The sequence below is a fragment of the Passer montanus genome, unplaced genomic scaffold, assembly GCF_014805655.1.
Source record: "Passer montanus isolate IOZ18808 unplaced genomic scaffold, ASM1480565v1 scaffold16, whole genome shotgun sequence".
Classification (NCBI taxonomy): Eukaryota; Metazoa; Chordata; class Aves; order Passeriformes; family Passeridae; genus Passer; species Passer montanus.
In genome coordinates this window covers 14,204,147-14,228,944 of record NW_024363160.1, presented here as the reverse complement: position 1 = coordinate 14,228,944, position 24,798 = coordinate 14,204,147, and the positions used below count along the sequence as shown (strand labels likewise).

Below are 24,798 nucleotides of genomic sequence, written 5' to 3'. Positions count from 1 at the left end.
CCTGTGGCGGGGAGCCGCCAGGAGCGTGTGCGGCCCGTCCCGCCGGCAGGCGCCGTCCTGGGCCTTCCTCCTCCGGGGCTCAGGATTCCTGAGCTGCCAGGAGAGCTCACACGCGGCTTCCTGTTCTCCTCTGGAAACATGTTTTTAAAGTCTCCGTGATTCAGTTGCTGTGTTCACTGTCAGGTTCACCAGATCTATATTTTACAACCTGACATGACAGTTCAAATGTAAGGCAAGCTGACCTTTCTTAAGAGAAATGAGAAATCTGTTGTGCATTGTACATATCTATTGACCAAGTCTTGTTACCTCGTGAGTTCTTCGGCTGTTTGAGAGCTGACACTTGCAAAGCCCTTCTGTAGGAACTAATAAGTCAGACTGAGGCCTGATCACACAGAGCCTCAAATAAAGCCTTTCTCATTAAAGTAGTTCTGTAGTGGGATCACAAGAAAAATAGAGACCCACAGTCTAGAAATACCATTGTCTTCGGGTGGTTAGAAAGTTTCTGACTATGGCATACATGTAGCAATAGGTCTGCTCTTTGCACACTGGCCTTTAATTCATAAATACGTTTAACTCTTAAAATAAGAAAATTATATGTAATCAATCAATTTAGGCATTGTTGACTTCTTAGCAACAGGACAGAGATTTAATTCTTTCCTAGTTGTCACCAAAATACTAAGAATCTTAGAGTTACATTTTTCATTATTTCATTTTATTTATGTCATACTTCGTTCATCATTTCAAATAAATTATTTCAAAGCACATTTTAAAAAAGGGAAACACTTTGCCAGCATCTGGGTGACAAGTAGATGACAACAGTTTCCCAGCCCAGCGCTCAGGGTGGCTCACCTGCTGTTCCCTTTTGCAGAATTGACTGTCATTAGTGCTGCTCCTTGGAGAGACTGATGGCTTTTGCCACCCACAGAGAGCTCTTCAGTCTTAGGTTAAATAGAGGTAAGACAAGATAGTCAGGAGCTGACAGCAGGGGAAGAAGGAACCTCTATTGTAAATTAAATTACTGTATAAAAGAAAAAATTTACTGGAGATCTTTACACACTCATACACCTTGGTGGATTTGTCAGGTACCACATTGAAAGTGAAAAGACCACATTTCAGTGTATTGTTAGCCTATTGATTACTCCTCATTATTAACACTTGATCAAAGTTCTGTAATGATCAGAATCCCAGGAGGTTTTAGGATAACTTGTTTTACCTTCTGGGCACAACACAGGTAGAGTATAATAGGATGCCACTCCAGGTATGCAGACAGGGGAACCTTTTAAAATTTTCCCTAAATTTTCAGTGTCTCAGTTGTACACATTGTGTCCTGCAGTTTTCCAAACAACCAGCACACAGGTTTGGCACCCACTCAGGAATTTCTTCTGTGCATGCAGTGTGCAGCTGGCTAGCATATGCACAGACAAACCAGCTCCTGAAGGCTGGGACATCACTTGTCCCATGTGGCATCACTGGGACAGGTGATCTATGTGAATCCAGAGAGTCCAAATGCAGCTGACTTACTCCATATGCACACTGGTTCAGGAAAAAGCTGCTTCTGTTGGCTGGTCTAAATGTTTAGTTCCTAACCCAGGCACTCCTCCTCACCACTGGGATGGGCAGGTAGAAGTGGATAGCTTTATTCCAGCTTCCTGCTGAGCCAGTGCATACCACACAGCTGTGCAGTCTCACAGCACAGGCAGAAAGGGGTGGAGGAGGAGGAGGAGGAGGAGAAATGTATGCAGCTGACAGGGGATTAAATGGAACCATGGCCTCCCTCTGAAATTCCTCAGCCTTCAGGGAAAAGCTAAAGGGAATGCCTGAGTACTCACACTGCAGTACACCTCACGCAAAACCTCTTGAGGATGTGGAGGACTCTTTCTCAAACCTTCAAGAGGCCTCAGAGTAGGTTCTGTGGTTTTTTATTTACCACATGTGTTAGAGAAGGCCCTTGGAGCACAGCTTACTTGAGTAATGATTTTAGAGAAAAGTCAGTGAGGCAGCACTGACTCCTTTCCAGTAAGAGTTACTGTCGTTTTGCAGTATAGGTTCATGATCAAACAGGGACATCACAGAATCAATGAAGTTGGCAGGAACTTCTGGAGAGAACAGGGTTAGCTGCAGCAGATTGCTCAGGATTTTTGTCCTGTTCACGTTTGATTATTTTCAAGGATGTAATCCACAGCCTTTGTGGGCAATATCACACAGTTTTAAAACCCTCACAGGGAAAATCTTTTTCTTACATTTAAATTATTTCCTGTATTTTAATTTATGCCTGTTTCCCTCAGTCTTTTCACTGTCCTATTCCTGAGAAGGGTGTGGCTCCATGCTCTCTACTCCATGGCATTGGATCATAAAATCATAAAATGTCTTGGGTTGAAAGGGACCTTAATCATCTAGTTCTAAACCCCTTCCATGGGCAGAGATGCCTTCCTCTGGACCAGGTTGCTCAAATCCTTACCCATGGGGATGACCCATCCCCATCCCAGCCTTAAACACTTCCAGGGATGGGTCATCCACAGCTTCTCTGGGCAACCTTTTCCAGTGCTTCACCAACCTCACAGTGAGGAGTTTCTTCTTAATTTCAGATATTTGGTCCATGAGCAGTCTGGGTGTGCCAGACTGCGTTAGAGTGACAGCTGTCACCAGATGTACCTTGCCAAAGAGTACCTCATTTTAGCCCTGAGCAGAAGCAACACCCTGGTACATTTTCTTTTTCATGTAATTTGGTATCCAGACAGTGTAAAAAGCTGCAAACCTTCATCGGTGGCACTTGGATCTGCAGCTTGGCCACCAACAGGTGCGGTTTAGAGGAAGAATAAGCCTCTGTCTGGTGGCACTTGGATCTGCATTGTAGTGGGATGTGCAGGTAAAGCTTTCAGTGGTCACGCTACAGCTGACTGATTTGGGGGCAGCTTGGCCACCAACAGGTGCGGTTTAGAGGAAGAATAAGCCTCTGTCAGTCCTCTGTTACCTGCTTGGCAGCAGGAAAGAGGGATCCAAACAGAAAATATTAATGACTTCCCAGGCCTTCTTAGCAATGACGATGACAAATGGCTCCAATACCCTAATTTGTGATGGGTTCATAGATTCTAATGAAAAAAAAAGAAGAAGCATCTAGCATATTTTATAGTATTCTTACCATTGCTAGACAAGGAAGCATAAATCTTTCCCTTTTAATGAAATCCACCTGAAATACCCGACATACAGTCAAGTGCCATTGATTTCAAATGACAGTACAAGTATGCTTAAACTCAAGCATGTGTGTAACAGTTTTGCTGGACTAAAATCTTTATGAAATGTATAGTAAAATTTTTGAAATAATTTAAACCAATATTTCATTTAAAATTTCTTCTTGTATTCACCAAGAAAGGAATATATATCAAGGATAATTTTTGGTCCTATCACTTGGACATGTTTCTCTTATATTTACTTAGACCTACTATATGTTAAATAAATTTGAATTGATTGTTAAAGACCTGATTTAGTCACTTCCTGTATTTGATTAAATGTAATCTCCTCTTCCATGTTCATTTAGTAATAAATGGAGAGATAACTTTGTAAAATTCATCATTAGGGTGTAATACAAAAATTAAATAGGGCAGATGAGGATTTTTGCATTAGATCCATTTAATGGTAGGAAAGCTTAAGCACACAAACTGTTTTTAAGTTGTTTGGTTTTTTTTACTACTTAGAAAATAAACTTTGCTACAGTTTTTTCTTTTTTATATTTGCTTAGGGCAACATCATTTCTTGACAGCTGATGTTTGAAGTAATCTGCCTCCTTTGAGATTAGTGATATATCCAAGATTATCTATATCTCAGAGCCTTTCCATAATTATAAATTGCATGATGGAAAGAAAAATTCATTTTTCACTGCATAAATAAATATTAATTGCTTTGCTTTGAGTTGAAAAAAAAGGAATGTAGTCCATCTCTTCACTCTCATTTTGCCTATTAAGATACTGTATCTACAAAACAGAAAATTACTTATTGCAAATAAATTCAAGTTACTAGTTACAAAAAACTGGTAGATTGGTTTTTTGAAGATGAAGAATGAAGAGCCTAGAAAATGCCTGGAGGAAAGAGGGAGGCTCGAGATCAGTAAAACTGACATGTGTGTATAATAAGCAACATAAGATTGCTAAGTTATGTTTTCTCTGAATGTATCCAGGGTACATCTCTTCCACAAGTTGACCTGTTGACAGAGTTGTAGGTGATGGAATTCTGCACTGTAACTACTAATTGCTCACTTTCATTGTCAAAGTAGTAAAGGTAAAAGGAATAGGTATTCGGAATACAGGTAAAGGCACAAGAGCAGGATGTAAAACTTGAAGGTAATCTGGAAACTTTTTAGTGTGGGGAAAATACAAAACTCCTATCAAACTGAGCCAGCCATCTTCATCCCCCTTGCATCCTGCAGGGAGAGACTGATCAGTTCTGTCTCAGTGCACTGGCAACAGGCACTCTCCAAATGTTGCTTTAACAGCTGAAGAAGTCCGTTGAAGGAAATAACATTTGCTATTTCGAGTGTGTTTTCATGCATTAATCTCAATTCTCTGTGGTTCAGTCCAGGTCTCCTCAAAGAGTGCATTTTTTGGTAATGATTGCTGTGGAGTGAATGGCAGTCGTCTGTAATGCTCCTCATTTGTCATCCCACTTCTGTCTGGACACTGAACTTTATTTACATTCCCTCATTACTCTGTTATTGAGCATGCTCAAATGTGAAGCTTTCTATGATGCTGTTCAAATATTACCTAAGAAATTAAATTAGCAGGCAGTGTTCACCATAGAAGATGTTATAACACAGTTTAGCTTAGCTGTGACTTCAGAGATCACTTAACAGAAAATCTAAAGGGAAACATAGTTTAGCAATTGCTTGTGGACGTGGTCTGCATTTTTTTCAGGCATCAGGCAAATGAGTGAGATCTACACCTGTGTAGTCGTGTTGTTTACAGAGTGTGAGGCCTTTCTGAAGGGTCCCTGAATGTTGACTGGGCTTCATGATTTTTGATAACCTTATACCACACAGGCACTAAATACAAGCAGCTTTTACTCCTACTGCATAGTGATCATCTGCTGGCACTGAAGGAACAACTGACAGATTTCTCTAGTTTTCCAAATCTGTTTCCAAAGGGGCATCTTTCACACACTAAAGCATAATTTGCTTTTCAGTGGGAAATGTGGGCAAGGCAACAAAAGCAGCAACAGTAATTAGAAGTTAAAAACAAACTGTTGGAGATTTAGCCTCTTGAAGGAATTCAAGACAGATTTTAGGAGAGATAAAGCTCTCCTGCATTTAAATGCTGCTTTGTTACTCTGAAAACTCTTCTTGTTAGCATCATGTAGCATGTAGAAATCAGATTTGGGGTTTATTGCACTACGTGTTATGCAAACAGAGGAGATTTGCCTTCTTCAGTGGGATTAAAACAGAATCAGGGATGGATAAATAAATAAATGAGCATAACAGGTATTATGGAAAATGGGTGGAAAAGAAGATGAGGAATGTAAGCTTATGCAAAGTTTGCAAGGTTGACATTCTATTACATTGCACAGAATACAGATACCATATTAGCTGTAGGCGTCAATTTCTATTAGTACAAATGAGTGAAGCTTGCAGAGTCCTGTGTTTTACTTCCCTTTTGCCAATACTGACAGTTTGACTTGGCAGCATGATATAATACATAAAAGTTTGCTTACTGTATGAGTAACCTTAAAAAATAATAGAATTCATGGTGATCAGTAGGGCACTACAGCTGGATGTAATCTACACAAGGTCAAGCAATGCAATGTAAAAGGTAGTGACTGACAGGATCTGGTAGTTGTTCATACAGATTGAAGTATTTATTATTCATATTTTCTATAAAACCTGAATTACTCTAGGTCTTGTAGTAATAAGACTAGAAAATACATATTTTCTTAATGTTTAAGGAGGAAGGTGTGGGATTCAACTCGGTTAACTTTACCAGCTCCAAGGTTACGTGTCTCATGCAAACATGGTGCTTTAGGCTTTGTCTGTATACAGTGAAGAAATATAGGCAGATTCAAAGCACTGCTCATCCCACCTGTCTCCCAACACATGCTTTAAGTTTCTTTTTTCTTTCACTGACATGAGAGGGATCCCTGGTCATCAGTCAACAGTAGACACTTAGTTTTTTACATTTAATTTAGCTGCATGATTCTTGTCCGTAACAAGTGACTTGAGTAAAGGTCAGAGACTTCAGTCATCTGTACAGCAGCCTAACAAAATGTCCTTGTGATTTTGAGCTAGACATTTGAGCAGGTGTTTTCAAAATCCGTAGTTCTTGTTAAATGTCTGGCTCATGTCCATCTTCTATCTCTCCTCTGGGAAACATTGCTTTGCAGCCTCTTAGATATATGTACAATTAATTAATAAAATGCAAAATAAAATAGTGCAGTATGATTGTTGTTTATTCAGCTTCAAGTGGAACCAAAATGTTTCTGGAGAAACAAAGAAAAGCCCAAGTAAAATTATTTATTGCACAAATACACAGCAGTTTCTTGAGACTAATATTTCATAGTGGGTAGGGAATTCTTACAGCAGTGTAATTTTCAATAAGTCATTTTCTTAGTCTTATGCCCTGCCTTTCTGGCATACCAATGAACATCAGGAGAGCTTATGAGTCTTTCAGGTTAGAGTTAACAATAAAACGAGTAATTTTCTCTCAGATGTGTTTAGTATACCAGTGTTAGTAGTCCCATGTCTGCTAGCCTCTGGACATTTTCTTTCCCAAGACCATCATCAAAACTAACTTGGATATGACTATGTTATGAGAAATATAATATCAGTAGGAAAACAAAACAACAAAAAAATTAAAATCTGACTGCTACACAGTATCCGGACTAGATTGTGTGAAGAATAAAGACACCAGCTCCCGTTTCAGCCTTATTCATAGTGCCAGCTTTTTTCCACCATATTCAAGAATTTTCCACTACTAGGCTACAGCAATTAAAATTTAATTACAGCATGAAATTCTCACTGATGGGGAGTCTGGATATCGGATTCTTCCCCCCTGAGTAACCTTTTGTCGAGGTTAGGGAACCCATCACAGTTTCCAATGACTGCAGAAGTGTACATGTATGGTCAAAACTATTCCTGCACAGGCTGCTTGAAAGGTACCCCAGCAGTTCTGATGACATGATTTCTTACCCTTCAAATTGCCCTTTTCCACTCTCATGCTTTTTTCTGCTACCACACTCATGCACTCACATAAACAGCCTGTATTCTTTTCCCACCACCTCTAATGTTGCTGATTTTACATCCTTATTCAGTATTTATAGTAAGGTTGTCCTAGTAATTTCTGCCTTGGTCTGTAGTGCCGATACCCCTGTTTATCCTGTTTCTTGGATTGCTCTCTAGTTAGTGTAGCCTCAAGTCAAGGTGAGCGTCTACATATGGCATTACTCTTTCTTTTGCAATTTGTTATGGCTGGTAACTTCTCACATTGTTATCTTTCTGTAGTTCATGTTTGATGATTTGCACACATAGCCAGAAGCCAACGTGGTGAAACTGCTGGTGGAAGCACCTTCTTCATCTGCTTGGTCTGAATGACCAGCGACAGCCTGTGTGGCTATGGACTATGAGGGAAACATCCCTCTTCACCTTTTGCTTTCTGCCTGTCCTTCCCTCTTAACGCTACCACAAAATACATGCACATGGTCCAGCATGTTCCTGCATCATCTGGCATGTCGCTCTGTATTTCTGGTCATTTCTTTGGCTGCCTTATGTGGTGGAATGCTCATTAACCCTTCTCTCCTGGACCAGACAATGGCCTGCTTTGTGGTGACTTTCTCCATTCTCTGGCCTCTGAGCCATGTGGAGAAGCTGCCCAGAAAGGGTCAGTTATTACATGCCAGCTGTCTTCCTGGAGATCATTCATCTTCCATTTCTCCAGATTACCTCTGTGACAGTGAAAACTGATTGAGTTGGAATGGGAATGAGTACATTAAGAGGATCTGAGACCTATGCCAGATTTTTTATGGGGAAGTTGCTCTTCCACCAGCCAGAAAACAAACAGAAGAGTTCAGAGATTGTGTACTCCACCCACCCAGCTGTAGTGGGTTGACTCTGGTTTTATGCCAGACACCCACCAAAGCATCTACATCCATCACTCCCCTCTGCAGCTGATCAAGAGGGAGAAAATATAACAAAGGGTTGAGATAAGGACAGAAGGAGATCACCCACCAAATAAAATCACAGGCTAAACAGATTCTAACTAGAGAGATTAATTGAATTTATTACTAACAAAATCAGAGCAGGATAATGAGAAGTAAAATAAAATGTTTAAAACAACTTTCCCCCACCCTCCATCCTCCACCTCAGTGGCACAGGGAGACAGAGAAGGGGGATTATGCCCAGTTCATTACAGGTTGTTTCTGCTGCTGCTCAGGGAAGAAAGGAGTCATTCCCCTGCTCCAACCTGGGGTTCCTCCCACAGGAGACAGTTCATCATCAATGGACAACATTTCTCTACAAACTGCTGCAGCACGAGTCACTCTTTCACGGGCTGCAGTCTTTCAAGGACAGGTTGCTCCAGCATGGGTCCCCCACAGAGTCACAAGTCCTATGAAGCCACTCCTCCATCATGGGTTCCTCTCTCCATAGGTTTGCAGATCCCTGCCTTCTCCAGCACAGACTCACACAGACTCACAGCTTCCTCTGAGACATCCACCTGCTCTGGTGTGAGCTCCTCCAGGCACTGCAGGTGGATCTCTGCATCCCCCTGGACATCCATGGGTGCAGGAGCACAGCTGCATCACCATGGGCTGCACCAGGGCCTGCAGGGGAACCTCAAGCCCTTCTTTTAATTCTTCCTGCATATGTTATCCCAGAGGCATTACCACTATTTCTGGATGGTGCAGACTTGGCCAGCAGTGGGTCCATCCTGGAGCCAGCTGACACTGACTCTGCCAAACATGGGGAAAGTTCTGGCAGCTTCTCACAGAAGCCACCCCTGTACCCCCCTGCTACTAAAACCTGGCCATGCAGACATCAGCTTAATTTAGGGTAACATTTTGAAGACAACCTGCCAGCATACAAGTTTGCCTATAGAAGTTTCCTTTTAATACAGAGATTAAAAGAATAAAATAAATACAAAGATAAAATAAATACTTTGTTGTCACAATGGATCTGTATCTTGTAGGTTTTCACAGTTATTTGCTAGGGAACAGCAAGAAGTGGAAAAGTGCTTTGTCTAGTCCCTAAAGTAATTGCTGCTACTGCTACCACTCATCTGTATGGAGTACCTTCCTTTTGGGCTTACACATGTGCTAGCAGGGTGTTGGAGGCTGTTTATTCCTGAGGCAAAAGAAGGGAAACCCAATCATAGGGCAAAATTCTAGACTAAGTAGAGTGACTGTATCACATTTCATCATCCATCTGATATCAGCTTACATTTCCTTGCCATCAGACCGTCATGTCACATTGCAGTCTGAGACAGCACCTGCAAACCAATCAAATAAAAATATAATGAGGAGGATTATAATTAAATTTCTCTATCTACAAAAACAAGGATCTCCTTCCACATACAGGTGGCTTTTGATACATCATAAGACATATCACCATGCTGTGTAATGAGAACTGTGCAGTAGTTTGGTGAAAAAAAGAGAATTTGCCCCCTGAGCCTCCTGAATTGCTTTTTATTGACGCTTTAGTAGGACAGTAGGTAATACTTAAGATAGAGGGATAAACCTTTGAGTTCAGTTTTGAACTAAATCCAGTTTTTAAATTACTGTAGGGATTTCTTTATTTTTGGCACAGTGCGCCTCTTCTGGAAATGACAATCCACAGCAAGCCAATCAGACTGCCACAATAACAGTGCTCTGCAAACGAGATTTCACTTTGGGTACAATATGAAGGGTGAGCAGAGATTGTCCTTTAAGCTGTCCTTGTAGGTAAAAACAGGCCCCATCAAATTCAGCTTAGACCAGGACTTCATCAAAGAGAGAGATTTAACAAATCATTTGGCAAATATATTTAGAAGACATAAAATATGACTTTCAGATCGCTTCATTATGTGTTATTTGTTTAAATGTACCCTGACTCAATTACAATTCTGTTTCTGTAAAATATTTTGCTTTCCATACAAATTGCTGAAAAGAATTTTCAAAATATCAGTGTGTGATAAGCGCTTAGTATTCGTAGGATCTTCTGAAAAGCCCATCTGCTATGCAAATTAATATCTAAGAGTAATTTCTGAATGGGGATTCATAAAGGCATGGTTCAGAAAAACAATTAGCATATGTTTACCTTTCAGTGATTTCTGTGAAATACAGACTTTTATTTGAATACTTTATACAATGAGGAATGATTTCCCAAGCTGAGGTTGTACTCATTACAACTAGTAATATCAATATATTGTTTGCTTATTAATGGATTTGAATTTTATTTGCTCATTCCTCCACCAGATTCAATATAGGGTGGTGGAAAACACATTAATTCATTTAATTATTCATGTTGTACATGGTTGTGTTATTCCCCACCCCGTGGGAGGAGGTGACTCTTTCTCAGTTGCTTTCAGGAGCACGTTTTCCCATCTGAGTCTTTCTGTCCTGTCCCCTAGTGCACCTGGTGGACATCTGGAATGTGATCGAAGCCTTGCGGGAGAACGCCCTAAACAACCTGGACCCCAGCATCGAACTGAACGTGGCTCGCCTGGAGGCTGTGATTTCAACCATCTTCTACCAGCTCAACAAACGGATGCCAACGACCCACCAGATCAACGTGGAGCAGTCCATCAGCTTGCTGCTCAACTTCCTGCTAGCCGCCTTTGATCCGTAAGTCTGCCTTTCCTCCCTCCTCTCCCAACTGCTGAAAGGATTTTACTTCCTCCAGAAATATCTCTTGAAATCAATTCAGCAGGCTCAATTCTGTCCCAAATAATGAGCATGTGAATAGTGCTAACTAGGGAGATAACCTAAATTAAGGGCCTCTGCTTTCCTTTCTTTCGAGCCAAATTCAGCACAACTGTGTTTTCATCCAGCTACTCAGACTTGTTCCAGTTTATATCAAAGAAGAATTATCTACAGAAACAAATTCACATGCGCTTCTAATTTGGCTTGTTGTTTATTGACACACCAGTGGCTGACACCACTGCAATGCCTCTGCAGCAGTGCCATGGGTTAATAGCTCATTATTTTGAAAGAGCTCATTTCCCTGCAAGTTGTTGCAGCTGTAAGCAATTCTTTTTTTCTGGCTCATGCCAGTGCAGCATGATTTTGAGACCATGACAGAAATAGGATTAAAGACCTGGAGGTCATGAAATTCATGTTGTTTATTACTGCATGGGATTCATATTATAAAAAGAACAAGTTTTAGATAGAGCAAACCACTTACATTAATGAGTATTCTGTGTATATCTATTGCAATTTCTGAATATATAGTTGGCAACCTGTACTGCAATATTTGCAGTCCTCAAAAATGAGTTATTGGAGAACAGCGGTTAAGTCTGACAGGTGCAGATGTTGTCACTTCATGGCTTATTTTTTGAAAATTCATCAGCAGAAAACACTGGCCATTAAACATTAAAATAAGGATGCCTCCCCTCTCTTTTCCCAGTCCTCTCTCTCACTGCCCTGGTACTGGGTGTCATTGAGCACCTCTCAGTGCCAGACCAGCCAGTGGCTCAGTCACCATGGCAACGGGGAGAAAAAGTAGGTGTTCCACATGAGAAGGCTGCACTCAACCTCTCCTCCTGCCCCTCTGAGAGGAAGAAAAGCCAATCCATTGTGAAATCATAGCATTCAGGAATGTTTTCCTCCCCTCAAGGGCAATAAAAGAAGGAACAGGCATTTTAATTCATAGCATTGTGGCTGTGACAAGCACACTAAAGGATGCTGGAAATGACCAGATGCATTTATTGCTGCATGCCACAAGTAAGCTGCTTCCTGACTGGCAAACATATGGAAAGACCCTGGTCTGTGGCAGCAAGACCTGTGATACTGTGCTTGTTTTGTAGCTGACTGGAAAGGGACAAAGATCTCAGCTACACAGCACAGCTATTTGCAGCATAATGGAGTAGAGGAATTCAGTCCTCTGGAGGGAATCAGAGAATGTTTTTCAGGGGGAAAGTTTTCCTTTGCTTGAAAACATCCTGTGTGCTGTGGTTTGTGATCTGTTTCTGAGCTCCCATCAGTCCCCCCCAGGGTAAGGAAGGTGTGACCTTCACTCTATTTGTCAAGCAGCAGCTCAGTCTGTTGTGCTGCCTCTGAGTGTAGTGCATGGGATGCACTTCCCAGAAGGGCAGAGACCCCCAAGGAATCCCTAGGAAGAGGGTCCCAGCTCTGAGGTCAGAGATAGGTACTAGCTGCCTATCATTCCATATTAAATACAGCAAACTTAGTAGATGAGGTTCATGTGCAACCTGAGATATGTAAGTTTCATGGAGAGAAGTGTCAGCTAGGTCTCTGTGTACTGTGGTGGAAGTCTAGAGACCTGTCACAAATAAAGGTATACCCATTAAACATCTGATTCTCAAAATGTGCCCTGCACTTTAGTATGACTTATATCATTGAAGTTTTGTGTTGGATATTGGTTTAACAACCACTGGTCAGTCAGGTTTCTTGGTTTCTGGGAAACAGAGGGAGGAAGGTGGCTCTACATGCCACAGGGACAGTGTGAGAGCTGCTTGAGTCTAACCGGAGCTGGTGTCTCTGCTTCCCGTGTTGCTCCTTTCTCTCCTCTCCAGAGCAGCAGAAAGGTCATTCTCTGCTGAAAGTTAGGAGTTGGTGGAAGGAGGAGCAAGGTCTTTTCTTGTGGTCTCACGTTCAGAGAGAAGCAATGCTTTGCATGCTATCCAGAGGGACTCAGCAAGCTGGAGAAGTGGGCCCATGGGAATCTCATGAGGTTCAGCAAGGCCAAGTGCAAGGTGCTCCAGGTCCAGAGAAGGTGGTGCAGTTTTTCATGTCCCATTTGGAATCCAAGGAAAGTGAAGAAATGGAGTCTGCAACCTAACATATATGAAAGGACCACAAGGGGCAAGTTATTTCATGTTTTAAAGTCTAATAAGCCTGCCACTGTCTCATTTATTTAGGTCTAGTTAATATATATGTTGCTCTTTGTGTACTGTACTGGCTGAAGGTCCTCCAAACTTTAAACAGAGCCTCTTCCTTCTTTGATTGCCTGCTGAAAACCTGGCAGGTTTCTCTGCCCTCTGGCAAGGAGTGTTTCCTTAGGCCTGCAATACAGATGTCTTCTTAGAAGTTAAAACTTGGCTAGCAAACCACAAAAGGAACCACAGTGTACTGCCATAGCATGTGGGCCAACTTAGCAACTGCTGGTGCTGAGCTTACATCCCGTTTTTTTGTGGGTTTTTTATGGCCTTGGGGATTCATTAGGCCCACAGATATTTCTCTGCTGCTCAACCCTGAAAGGAGGAAAAAGTGAGGAAAAATTATAGTGTATAGAATTTCATGTGAGACTGAATGGGATGTTCCTTCATGCTGCTAAAAGCAAACTAAAGTACAGCCTTATAAAACTGCCAACCAACAAATTCAGAATTCACAAACAGAAATACTTCACATAATTGTGTGGAAGTCAGCATCATCAGTGGTAGATGACCCTGACAGGCCAAAACCAGTGAGCAGAATGAGGTAGTCACACTTTAAAAAAATCTAGACAGAACATGCCTGATCTATGTTTTTAACCATATGTAAAATTAGGCAATAGCTTTTGCTTCAAGGCCTAAGGTGATTAACTGGCTTTATAAAACAATAGCACACTTCCTTCATTTCCTTACACCAAGTACTACGTAAAAAGTTGACGAGTACAAACCTCTCTGAATAATTCCTCCCAGGCTGGTGTCAAAGCCTAGGCAGCAGGGTGGAATGTCAGCCTCATTCAGTCAAGTTGTGCTCCGAAAAAATCACTTTAAACAGAGTGTGAAATATTCTGTGCTAGATCATCTCCAGTTATTCCTGCTGCAAAGTTTAACTGATAAGAAAATAGCTGGATTTTCTCTGTTCCTTGATGTGCACTGTCCTATGAATGGAGCTGTGGGCCCTGGGCTATGAAACAATCCCTGCCTAGCTCAGGGAGGGGGCTTGACTTCTACAGAGAAATGAGGAAATATTCGTGCCCTTGTTTAATCAAATGAACATTTGTATTGTACTGATTTTAGTACATAAAGATGATCAATACCCATTTTGGAAATACAACTTCTGCTCATTCATCTGTTCAGAGCAGTAAAGTGTTTAATTCCCTCTCTTCTCCACCTTTGCTACTTATTGAAAGCCACAGAGGCATTGACAAAGGAAGTCCAGCAAAAAAAAATGCATTTCAGAGATTTGAACGTTATGCATTTTGCTCTCCTACTTGAAAGAATCTTACTAAATGTCAATAAAATTTCATCTCTAAAACCTTGTTGTGAAAATGGGAATTTGTAGTTACAGCCTCTGACATTTCAGAATTGACTGCCTTGATTGCAGTGGGTAGTAACCAATAACTGAAAAACTTTTCTTACTTTTGCAAAAGGTATCTTAAAGTATTGGGGGAGCACCACTTAAACCTCATTAGTGAGAAAGATGGTATTTTCTCAATGTCCTTTTCATGGAGCACATTTGCTGTTTCTAAAGATGTGATGCTATTTCTTGATGGCTTTCCCCACCCTATGGCTGTCTCAGTATGGGTGTTGCTAGAGATCCTGACAAATGACTGTATCATTTATTTGGTACCGCTCTCCTTGGTGAGCCAATAGGCAAAATCAGGCCCTGGAGCTAGACTCAGCCTTGTATGGCCTGTGGATCTTGTCAGGCAGTCTGTGGGGTTTCCCTTCTCTGGTGTCTAAAAGCATGTATAATTTTTTGCCCCTTTTTTCCCAGCAGCAGGAGATAACCTTCAACTCTGGCCATTATTCCCTTTCCTAAATACTCCATCCTCTATTGTTAAGTGCACATCAGCTTCAAGGTTTGCTTTTAACATCATTTATGCTTCTTGCTGAAGAGTAACCTCAGTGAGAGGTGCAATATAAAATCAAAATATTTGCTGTCCTCTCCTGTTTCCACTAGTAAAATTTCTCTTTGCATTAGCCAGCCCAAAGCTGCTTTCAGGGAGCCCTGACTTCTCTCAAGATCTTCTTGCTATTATGAGCCACTGCTTCAGCATTTGCTTTTGCACAGCAAACCCTGTGAGGCCCCAGTGCTGCCACTCAGGGTCACCTTAGGTGCTTAGACACAGCTTAGGGGGCTTCTGGATATCCAAATGATATTGGCAAGTCTTAGGCCCCATTATCCTGTCTGTTCATCAGTCATATATATTTAAATAGCATGTGTGTACACACACACAGAGACATATATATTTGGAGGGCAAATTGGGTTTATACTGGCTTTTGTGATGTTTTAGGAATACAAATGACCGATAGAAAATACAGTGTCAAAACTAATCAACTCAAATGGAGAGATTGAAGAGATAAACATTCTCTTTTCTTTTTCTGTTCCTCTCTTCCATAACTGTGTGAGTATAGGAAAAGCCAGTGGCTGTAGGGTGGAAAGCTGAAGCCAAGTTGATATGTGTCTGCCATGCAAAAATATAATCCTATTAGTAAATGTAACTAAACCTCCTGGGAAAAATAATCTAAATCTGAAGCATTTCCACATTTTTTTAATCTCTAAATCTTCCATTGCTTCTTTATAATGCCATTGCTTCTACTTAGCTTTTTTTTTTTTAATGTAACAACTCCTTTAAAGGCAGATGGAAACCTCATGATGAAACAGTGCAGAAAAATTCCTAAGGGTCTAAAGGGCAGCATGCACAAAAAGAATATAAAAGGACCACATTCTCAGCCATAGCAGTGCTAAGTCTGGTTTACACAAATCAGAATTCAGTCAACGAAGAATGGAAGTACAGAAGCCTGGAAATTCCTATGCTGTGATTTTAATCTTATGAAGCCAGTCAAAGGGAACTCATGTAATGAAAAAGTGTGCACAAAAGTCCGCATTAAAGAACACAGCAAATATTTCTTTCTTAAATACTGACATAGTGAATTCATCACTTTTGACTTGTATTTCTAGTTGATTGTCAAAAGGCAGAATTTTAAATGAGTGAAAAGGATAATTAGAATTTATATTTAGAATTATGGGTTACACTGATGTAGAACTAAATCTAACTCAATGAACTTTAAAGATTATTAGCTAGTCAGGCTTAGGGAACTGACTCATTTTCTAAAGTCTGAGTGATTTAATGAACCTAGCAGTGAAGCATGTAGCATGCATCGATGTATGGATGTGAGTATACCATTCATGTGTGTCTTACATGTATATGTTACTGCACTAGTCTGGTTTGGGATTAGCAGAGAAAGAGGCACAGTCACAGGCTCCATGTCGTTCCAGAATCAGTTCATCTTTTAGTTCTGATCAGATGCAATTTTCTTCCTTAAAATTGTGAGTGAAAATGAACAGAGTAGTTTTAGAAATATTGATTATCTAAATTTCTATGTACTACTATTCCCAGTGCAGTTAGACCATCTTACATAGGACCTGATTATATACATGAAACAGGAAATCCCTTATAAACATTGTGTTCCTTGGTAGACTGAAAATCACAGAAACGCAATTTCCAAAAACTTGCACAAAACTTCATTATCTAGCCACATCATGAATCCTGTCAGAATTTAAAAGGAAGTGTGGTTGCCATTTTGCTGATCTCACAAATATTGGTTGTCTCTTTTTTTAAAGCATGATGACATGTCCTCACTGATGTCATTAATTAATATCATTCATTCATGTGGGAAGCTGTGAAGTAATGCCAAGCAATTGGGGTGATGGATAGAACTTGCTCCTGTGCAGCTCTGGACTCCTGCGTCGTTACACTAAGATTCAGAAAATTCCAAGAAAAACCGCATTTCATCATTTGGATGTCAAGAGATTAACATTAAGAAGCAGATGAACTTAGGAGAGCGTGTTCATTCTCATTGTTGGAAAGGGGCTGAACCCTAAACTGGCTGATAGGTGTTTTAGGGACTCAGTGTGCCATGCAGTGTGTGAGGTCATGTTTTACTTACGCAGCTCAAAAAAACCCAAGTTTTCTGTGATGGCAGATGATCACTGGGAACCATCATGGCTGTAAAAGGAGAGTGAGGATAGTGAGAGGAAATAATAAAGTTAAGCCATTGCATGCTTCAAGACAGCTGGGGAGAGTTGGCAATGTGACTTTTTGCCCCAGGACAAACTCTTGGGTGAATTTGGGGTTTATTAGCATTTATGCATTGTAAATTGGAAGTAGAGAGCCAGGTACAGCCTCCCCTTGAATAAACCAGGGACAAAACTCTTCTCCATATCACAACATATGTCCTTCACTCATTCTGGATGCAGGCATATTCCCCATTTTTCAGCAAAGTCCTTCTTCAAGGTTCCTGGGGGTCAGGTGTATCATTTCAAAGGCAATTGTCAGGACCTACTGACAGGTACAGATAAAGTTTGTGCGATGATGTGAGCCATGTGTGCTTTTTCACTTTTGTTCCCTGTGCTGATTTTTTCACTTCCTTGAAATCTTCTCGGTCCAAGAAATTCCCAAAGCACTTAGGATAGGGAAACTATGAGTGTCATAGGTGTCTCCCAGTGCTGCTGTATCACAAATAGCAGTAACAATTATCACTGTAGTGTATAATGCAATAAACAGTTTAATACTGAGCTTCATATACATAATAAATCTGCTCTGAGATCTTCACAGAGCAGTGTACTGATGTGTGTTCCCACAAAATAAACTTTCTTTTTTAAAGAACTTATTTTTCTGTATGTCAATCCGCATATATTGTGCATTACAGTAAGTGATATCAGAAATCTGCATTTTAATTGAACAGATTCTCATAAAATGGACATGTAAAATATGTCTACTTTCTACTTTTGAACAGGGAAGGACATGGTAAAATTTCCGTTTTTGCTGTCAAAATGGCCTTGGCAACTCTTTGTGGAGGAAAAATCATGGACAAATTAAGATGTAAGTTATATCTTTTACCTGTTAAAAGTTATTATTGTTGAAGAAATAGAAGTACAAGTAGAAAAGAGGGAATTAGGATAAACTACAGTTTCTTGCCTGCGTTTGGGAGTTGCCCTATGTGTATCTCTAAGTAAATCCTACTAAATGTTTGGTTGAACTTCACACTGAGGTTTTTAAAGACAAATCAAATACAATGAGGTTCTTTTTGGTGGATTTTCTTTTTCCATTGGGATTATTGAGTTCTGAATACAAATAAGTGCCTCAACATTATAAAGCATAATTTAACAATTTCTTCTGATTATTTTTAGTAATGCCTATGTCTTTTCACACATAGAAGACCAATATATTTATATACTGTTTGTATTTTCTTCCATAGGGCATTCTTATGCCATGTATTTTGATGAACAGGTAGTCATTTCATAGGATTTATTCCCAGTTCCCAATAGCAAAGGCATCATTTACTTGCAGCTGCAATGGAAGACTTTCTGTTTAATGAAATGATGTCTGTAGCTCAGGTCCAGAATACCATTTTCCAGACTTTTGACCAGAAACTTACATTTCTGCTGAGCCTTCTACCTGAGCCCAAGAAAACTGAGTTTACACATTACAGTTGTTTAGAGTAGACAAGTAGAAATCCCAGGTGCTGATTCAGTCTTCCAAATCTGGTGCCATTTTCTAATGTATTATTTCTATGTAGAAACTCAAATACAGACTGAACTAAAGTTATAAATTATAAATTGAACACCATTTCTTCCCTCAGCTGCTGTAAGAATAGGAACTGGATCCATCCAGTGGAGGGCTGAAGTACAGTGATGATTTTTTGGGTCAGCAGTCCCAGAGTCCTGTTGTCAGAATTTCTCTTCCAAGTTCCTGGAAATGAAGCAGCTGACATGACAGCCTGAAAAACAATAAATGTTCCTTAGTCAGAGATCTCCTGCTAAGCAGAGAATAATTTTAAACAAACGGAGAAGTAAGGGCTGACAAACTGTCATCACTGCAATAATAAAAGTGTGATATTTTTATACATAAGAAAGAGGGAAGAGTGAAAAATAATGCATTGGCAAGACCTTCATTGCTTTGTGTGTCCTGTCCAAGACAATAATAACTGACTTAATGAACCCATTGTCAAGACTTGGATTTGACATGGTAGACTGGCAATAGGCAAAAAGCTGAGGTAGCGTATCTTGTCAAATCAGAGCCTTCTTATCTGATTAAATTACTGCCTCATGCCATGCATCAGACTTTGCTTAAAAATGACCACACACAAACAAAAACAAATAAGGAATATTTTAGTATTAAAATCAGCTAGTTCTTAATATGCAAATCATTCTTGTTTTCCATTGAAAGAGGTCAGAAATAAAGATGCAGTAGTTAACGGAGGTTTCTATAAGCCAAACATGTTTACTACTTCTCTTCCAAATCAGATGAACTCAGAGCAAATGTGTAGCTCACACTGAAGCTGCTGTGATCTTTCCTTCTCTTTTCCCCCCTCAGATATTTTCTCCATGATTTCTGACTCCAGCGGGGTGATGGTTTATGGCAGGTACGACATGTTTCTGCGCGAGGTTCTCAAGCTGCCCACCGCTGTCTTCGAGGGGCCTTCATTCGGTTACACTGAGCAGTCGGCAAAATCCTGTTTCTCACAACAGGTAAATGAAGAGACACAGGGTCTCAATCACCCCTCTGAGCAGGCCAAGATTCTTCCTGTCTTACACATAGGTGCATATTTGCCCAGGAAACACAGGACTGGATGAGGGGAAGGTCCACTCCACTGACTTCTGGTGTGTAGGTTTGTTGCCTTCAACAGGAAGTTGGTCTCTGTAGATTCCCCATATAACCATGAAGAGAGAGGGTTAGCAAAAAGTGATTCAGAGCAGGATCTTGTCTTACACATCCCTAAATTAGGGAACTTCCTAATTTAAGCACCAGTCACATGTATACCTTTAGATATTCTATATATTTATACCCCAAGGCATGCAGTCCTCCACTCCACTTAGTTGGTGTTGGTATAAGAATACAGAAGACTAATTTCTGCATACAAACCTCAAGTTCCATCAAAAGAAGAAATCAAACTTCAGGTTTTCCCAGTGATAGACACACAAGTTTAGAAGTGAGAAGAAAATCACCTTAAAAATTTTTTTGTAAATGGGAATCAGTATGTATTAGAAAATCCTTAGTCTCTTACCAATAACACCAGTGAAATAGGGTCAGGAAAGCCATTAATTTATCCTGAAGAAAATACAAGATTTTTCTGCAGCTCAAGAGACTCCATAGGTACACTGAGTACAGCACATGAGCTTCAGCTAATACATAGCACTTCAGAAGATTCCGTAATTGTGGCTGGTTGTCCACTTCTCCTGTGGAGAAAGAATTCCTCTGGCTCTTGCCACACATCACACTGTATAATTCCATAAATATGTAGTTAGGGAATATGCTGGAACTGGGACAATGTTAGAAATAAAGTTGTATTTTCCTTCTCTTTGTCCTTTCATTTGCTAACTGAATACTGCTGAGCAAGTAAGTTCAATGGAGCAGGAATGGTGTAATTTTCATGCAAAATAGAGTCTCATTTTTTGTATTCTCTCAGTTTCATCACTAATCAATAGGCACTCCAGTCAACCGAAAGGAGATGTTGAAATTCATTTATTGAGTCATCTCCCAATTCATTTTAAATGGTAATGTTTGCGTATGTGAAACTGGTCTTGTTTCACAGAGGGAGACTTAGAACAGTGCTTCATCTAATGTTGAAGAATTTACATGTTGAAGTGACTTCTGGTAGTTTTGTGTTAAAATAATGAAAGAATGCTCTTTCATGGCAACAGGGCATTCGAGCTTTGCATGTTACACATGCTATTATTATAGATGAAAAAAGGAATTTATTTTCCTGAAAAAGTGTTATTCAGTCCTCATTTTTTATCTCGGTAGCCATCAGAAATGGCTCTTGCTTTGAGATTTCATCCAGCTGAGTGGACCAGATGCATTAAAGTACCTTTAGAAACAGCATCTTCAAGCAGGCATTAGATGGTTTTGTTTACAAGCTCCACTTAGAGCTAACAAGAGTTAAGTCTCTGACTGATGTAGGTACACAGCAGGTTTACAAAGCTGCTATTTTGCATCTGGAGGCAGCCAAGTACTCTTGTAAGTCTAGTCTAATATTTCACTTTAAATGACTTCATGTAGCTCTCATTACATCCTCACCAGGGATGAACCAGAGTTTTGAAATGGAATTGAGATCTTTATGACGCCATGATAAATGGTATTTTCTGTCTTAGTCACACACAAGTCATTCTTTCTCTGTCTTGTATTGCATGTAGCATTATCAGAAATTGATAGCTTGGAATAAGTTTGGCACTCTCACTCATTCTCACAATGGGTCACTTTTGCTTACCAGAAGCCTTTCAACCCCCTGATATCTAGAGATTCTTCAATTTCAGGGGAATAAAAAAGTCTGAGAATTATCTGGTCATGGTGTCAAATCCATTCAGTTTACATCTGAAAGGATTTTTCCTTTTGCAGAAATGTTTTATTATTCCCAATTCTACTGGTTTGCTTGATCCCACCACGTATTTTCCTCTGCCTGTGAGCTACTGCTAGATTGAATGTCTATTCAAAGTAGAAACAACAGTGTTTCCTCATCAGCAAATTTGTGGGATAGAAATGCTACAGCAAGTGACTTAATGTTTCAGAATACGCAAATTTGTGGCTCAAAAGGAGTTTTATGATCACCGCTTTCCCCCATAGGTAGGATTGATCTGATGTTATACTGTATTTGTACTAAACAGTATTGTTATTATTGTAGAAAACACTTTTAAAAAAATCCCAAACGAAAAAGATAGACACTAACTTCATTTTCTTAGCACTTGTCTAAGTGTTATTCCACAAACCTAGACTCCATCTGTGTGTAGTGTATATTTAGAAAACAGCTTTTGGTTTAAACTTTCCCAGCAGCTGAAAGAAAATTGCAGGAGGAAAATGTATGGAAATGGCTCTGACGGTGTCCTTTTAAGGGACACTGCTTTTTTCTCTAATCCATAAAATCAATGATCACCAGAGCAGTTTGGCAATAAAGCTGTCATTGAAGCTAAGTTGCCTTTTTTGGTGCCAATAAGATTTTAAAGTTATAGCAGCTTTCAAAAGCCCACTGCATTGTGGAAGAGCTTTTCTTGTCTCCTTATCTATTTGCTCTAATAAACTGGTTGGTTGTGTGTATCCCTTCAAGAGCAGAGGGAAGATTTAAGGCTACTCAGGTCTGCAGTATGGAGCACTGGAGGTCCCTTCTTTTCCTGGGCTTCCTTCCACCTTTTTTTCCCCTGTGCCCTCAAGTTCTGCTGCAGACAACACAGACATTTGCTGGCAGCATTGGTCAGCAAAGCTATGTCGACCATCTACAGCAGAAAAAGAAATTCACATCTCCAAAAGAAAGATTCTTGTCTCTGAGCTGATGCTTACAGCATAGGATGCCTGTTTGGGAAGCGGTTATCTGCTCTCCATGCCTGGGAAGATTATTCAGACAACAAGCAGGTGGTAGTGTTTGACTGGACTTTCACACTGCAGTTATCATGGGCAAAGGTAGTATTCCAATGAGATTTAGAGCTCATATTCTGGCTATTTCTGTTCATTAACAAATCAAGCCCATTTTCACAGTAGCCTGAGGTATTTTCTGCTATGGACAAACATTGTTATATCTTTCCAAATATCATGCAGTGTTTCATCCCTGAGAGTGTTGCAGTGTGAGATGTTTTCCATTGATCACTCAGTGTATAAGAGAAATAATGTTTTTATTTAAATCTGGTGGTAATTGTGTATAAATGGAGCATAGATACTCCATCTGGAAATCTCAGCTCTGAAAAGAATTCCACAACATGCAGAGATGATACGTGTCACTGCATAAGTGCTGCTTAGCTTCCTCATGGGGTAACCAGAGTTCTTTAGCAAGTTAAAGCAGCAGCTTATGCAATCAGATATGAAAATTTAGCCATCCCTTTGGATATGGGGATACTACTTAAATATGTATGTCTATAAAATATATCTACATATATTCTCAGCAGGGCTCGATATTTTTGCATCTTAAATTTTATTTAAGGAAGGCTCAGTTGCTGATTGAAAAAACAAATGAACTAAGATTTGTGATTACTTTTTCCAGACACCTAAGAAATTTAAGGTCCTAAATTGCATATTTGAAATCAACAGGGATATTTTAGAGTTTAAATCACTTTGAAATTTAAAGGGGCATAGATCTCTGTGTGCTTAGAGTCATGAAGAGTTTAGGAGCAGTTGCAGTCCCTGAGCATATGCAATCTTGACATCCCACAATCAGAGCTCACCCATAACTAGTTGCCATTGCTCCTTAGACAAGCAAAGTTTCTCTAAATTATGGTAACAAATTGCCTGTCCTTTTTATTCTATATTTCTTTCAAATTTGTACTCCCTTGCCAGTATTTTCTCTCATTTTCTTTTTTTGAGTACCGTCAGCAGTGACTTTTCATTCGAAAATTGGTCATACACAGTGATAGCCCACATGCACTTGTGCTTGTCACACAATACTCAAAACAGATGAGAACATGCAGAGTTGAACACCACCCTTAACCACAAAGCATCTTCAGGCAGTGAATCTAGAAGAGAGTTTGGAAGTGAGTGGGAGCTAAGTGTCTCCAACCCAGCCTTGTGAGAATGACTTCTAGTCATCAGTTGTATCATTGTACCAACTAAAAATAGTCTGGAAAAGCTTTGCTAGTATCACTTGCTCTTTTTAGTAAATCAGGGCTACAGGCAAACAGTGTTTGAAACTTATTCCCAAGTGTTTCTGTAGATACAAGATAAAATAATTTTGAGATGTCTAATTACTGATATTTTTTTTGTGCATGTTTGTTTGCTTGTTTGAGCAGAAAAAAGTCACATTAAACACTTTCTTGGATACTCTCATGTCTGATCCCCCGCCACAGTGTCTAGTGTGGTTACCACTTCTGCATCGACTGGCAAATGTTGAAAATGGTAAGTAAAGAGGCGCTGCCAAAGCACAGTTACAAGAATAAACTTTGGTGTGACGATTTTCACACTCTGTAGATGGTTTTGTAAAAACTACTTTACTGGGTTCATTGACTCCATGTGCTATTTTTACAGTGACTGGTAAAATATTTGAAGAAGTCTGTTGGTCATTCAGCCAGGAACGTGGCTTAAATTTTGCTGTGCTCAGGAAGTTAACCTGATCATGTCTCCTCCTGTGCTCTGGATAAGCAAAGAGCAATAGGACTTCATCCATTCACACACTTATATTTGGTAAACTATCAAGACCACAACTTTTATTAGCTCTGACATATGGCAGCAGAGGGAGCAGCTTGGCAGTTTCCGTTCATGCAGTGTTCCTGGCAGGAGATGTCAGTGCAGTGCAAAACACCAGCCAAAAGGTCCCTAGGAAGGATCTACTCCTAAGTCTACACTGCCTGACCATATCCTCTGAAAAGGAAGTTCCCTATGGATGGTGTGCATCCATTTTTGGTGATAAGGAGAAAAGGAGGAAAAGTTGTATATGTTCTTGTGCCAAACAAATCCCTCTTCCACTGAAAGGCACCAAGGTGGGTAAGCTGATGTTCCCAAGTCCTTTTTGGCTACAGAGCAAGCTATCTATCCCACCTTCCTCAAGCTCTTGTCATCCATTCCTGTCCCTCACCAGCTTCACAGTGTTTCTTAGCCTAGAGCAGAAACCCTTCCTGCTGCAAAACTCTGGCAAAGAGTTAAACCCCTGACACATTCAGCACTGATCCAGATTTTCCCAGACTGAGCCTTATGAAAGAAAGGCAGAGTGTGCCTGGGAACAAGGGTATGTTCAGTACCCTGTGGTAAATTTGGTACAT

General features: G+C 40.2%; 1 protein-coding gene across 35 annotated transcripts in view; it reads left to right on the top strand.

The window, feature by feature from the left end:
• DTNA (dystrobrevin alpha) overlaps nucleotides 1–24,798 on the top strand; it is a 222,850-nt gene that overhangs the window by 143,665 nt on the left and 54,387 nt on the right. For all 35 annotated transcript variants that reach the window (XM_039703021.1, XM_039703020.1, XM_039703015.1 and 32 more), the window contains 4 exons: nucleotides 10,581–10,794; nucleotides 17,862–17,947; nucleotides 19,442–19,596; nucleotides 23,833–23,938. In XM_039703021.1, coding sequence (XP_039558955.1) covers nucleotides 10,581–10,794; nucleotides 17,862–17,947; nucleotides 19,442–19,596; nucleotides 23,833–23,938 — 561 coding nt within the window. The remainder of the gene's footprint in view (nucleotides 1–10,580; nucleotides 10,795–17,861; nucleotides 17,948–19,441; nucleotides 19,597–23,832; nucleotides 23,939–24,798) is intronic.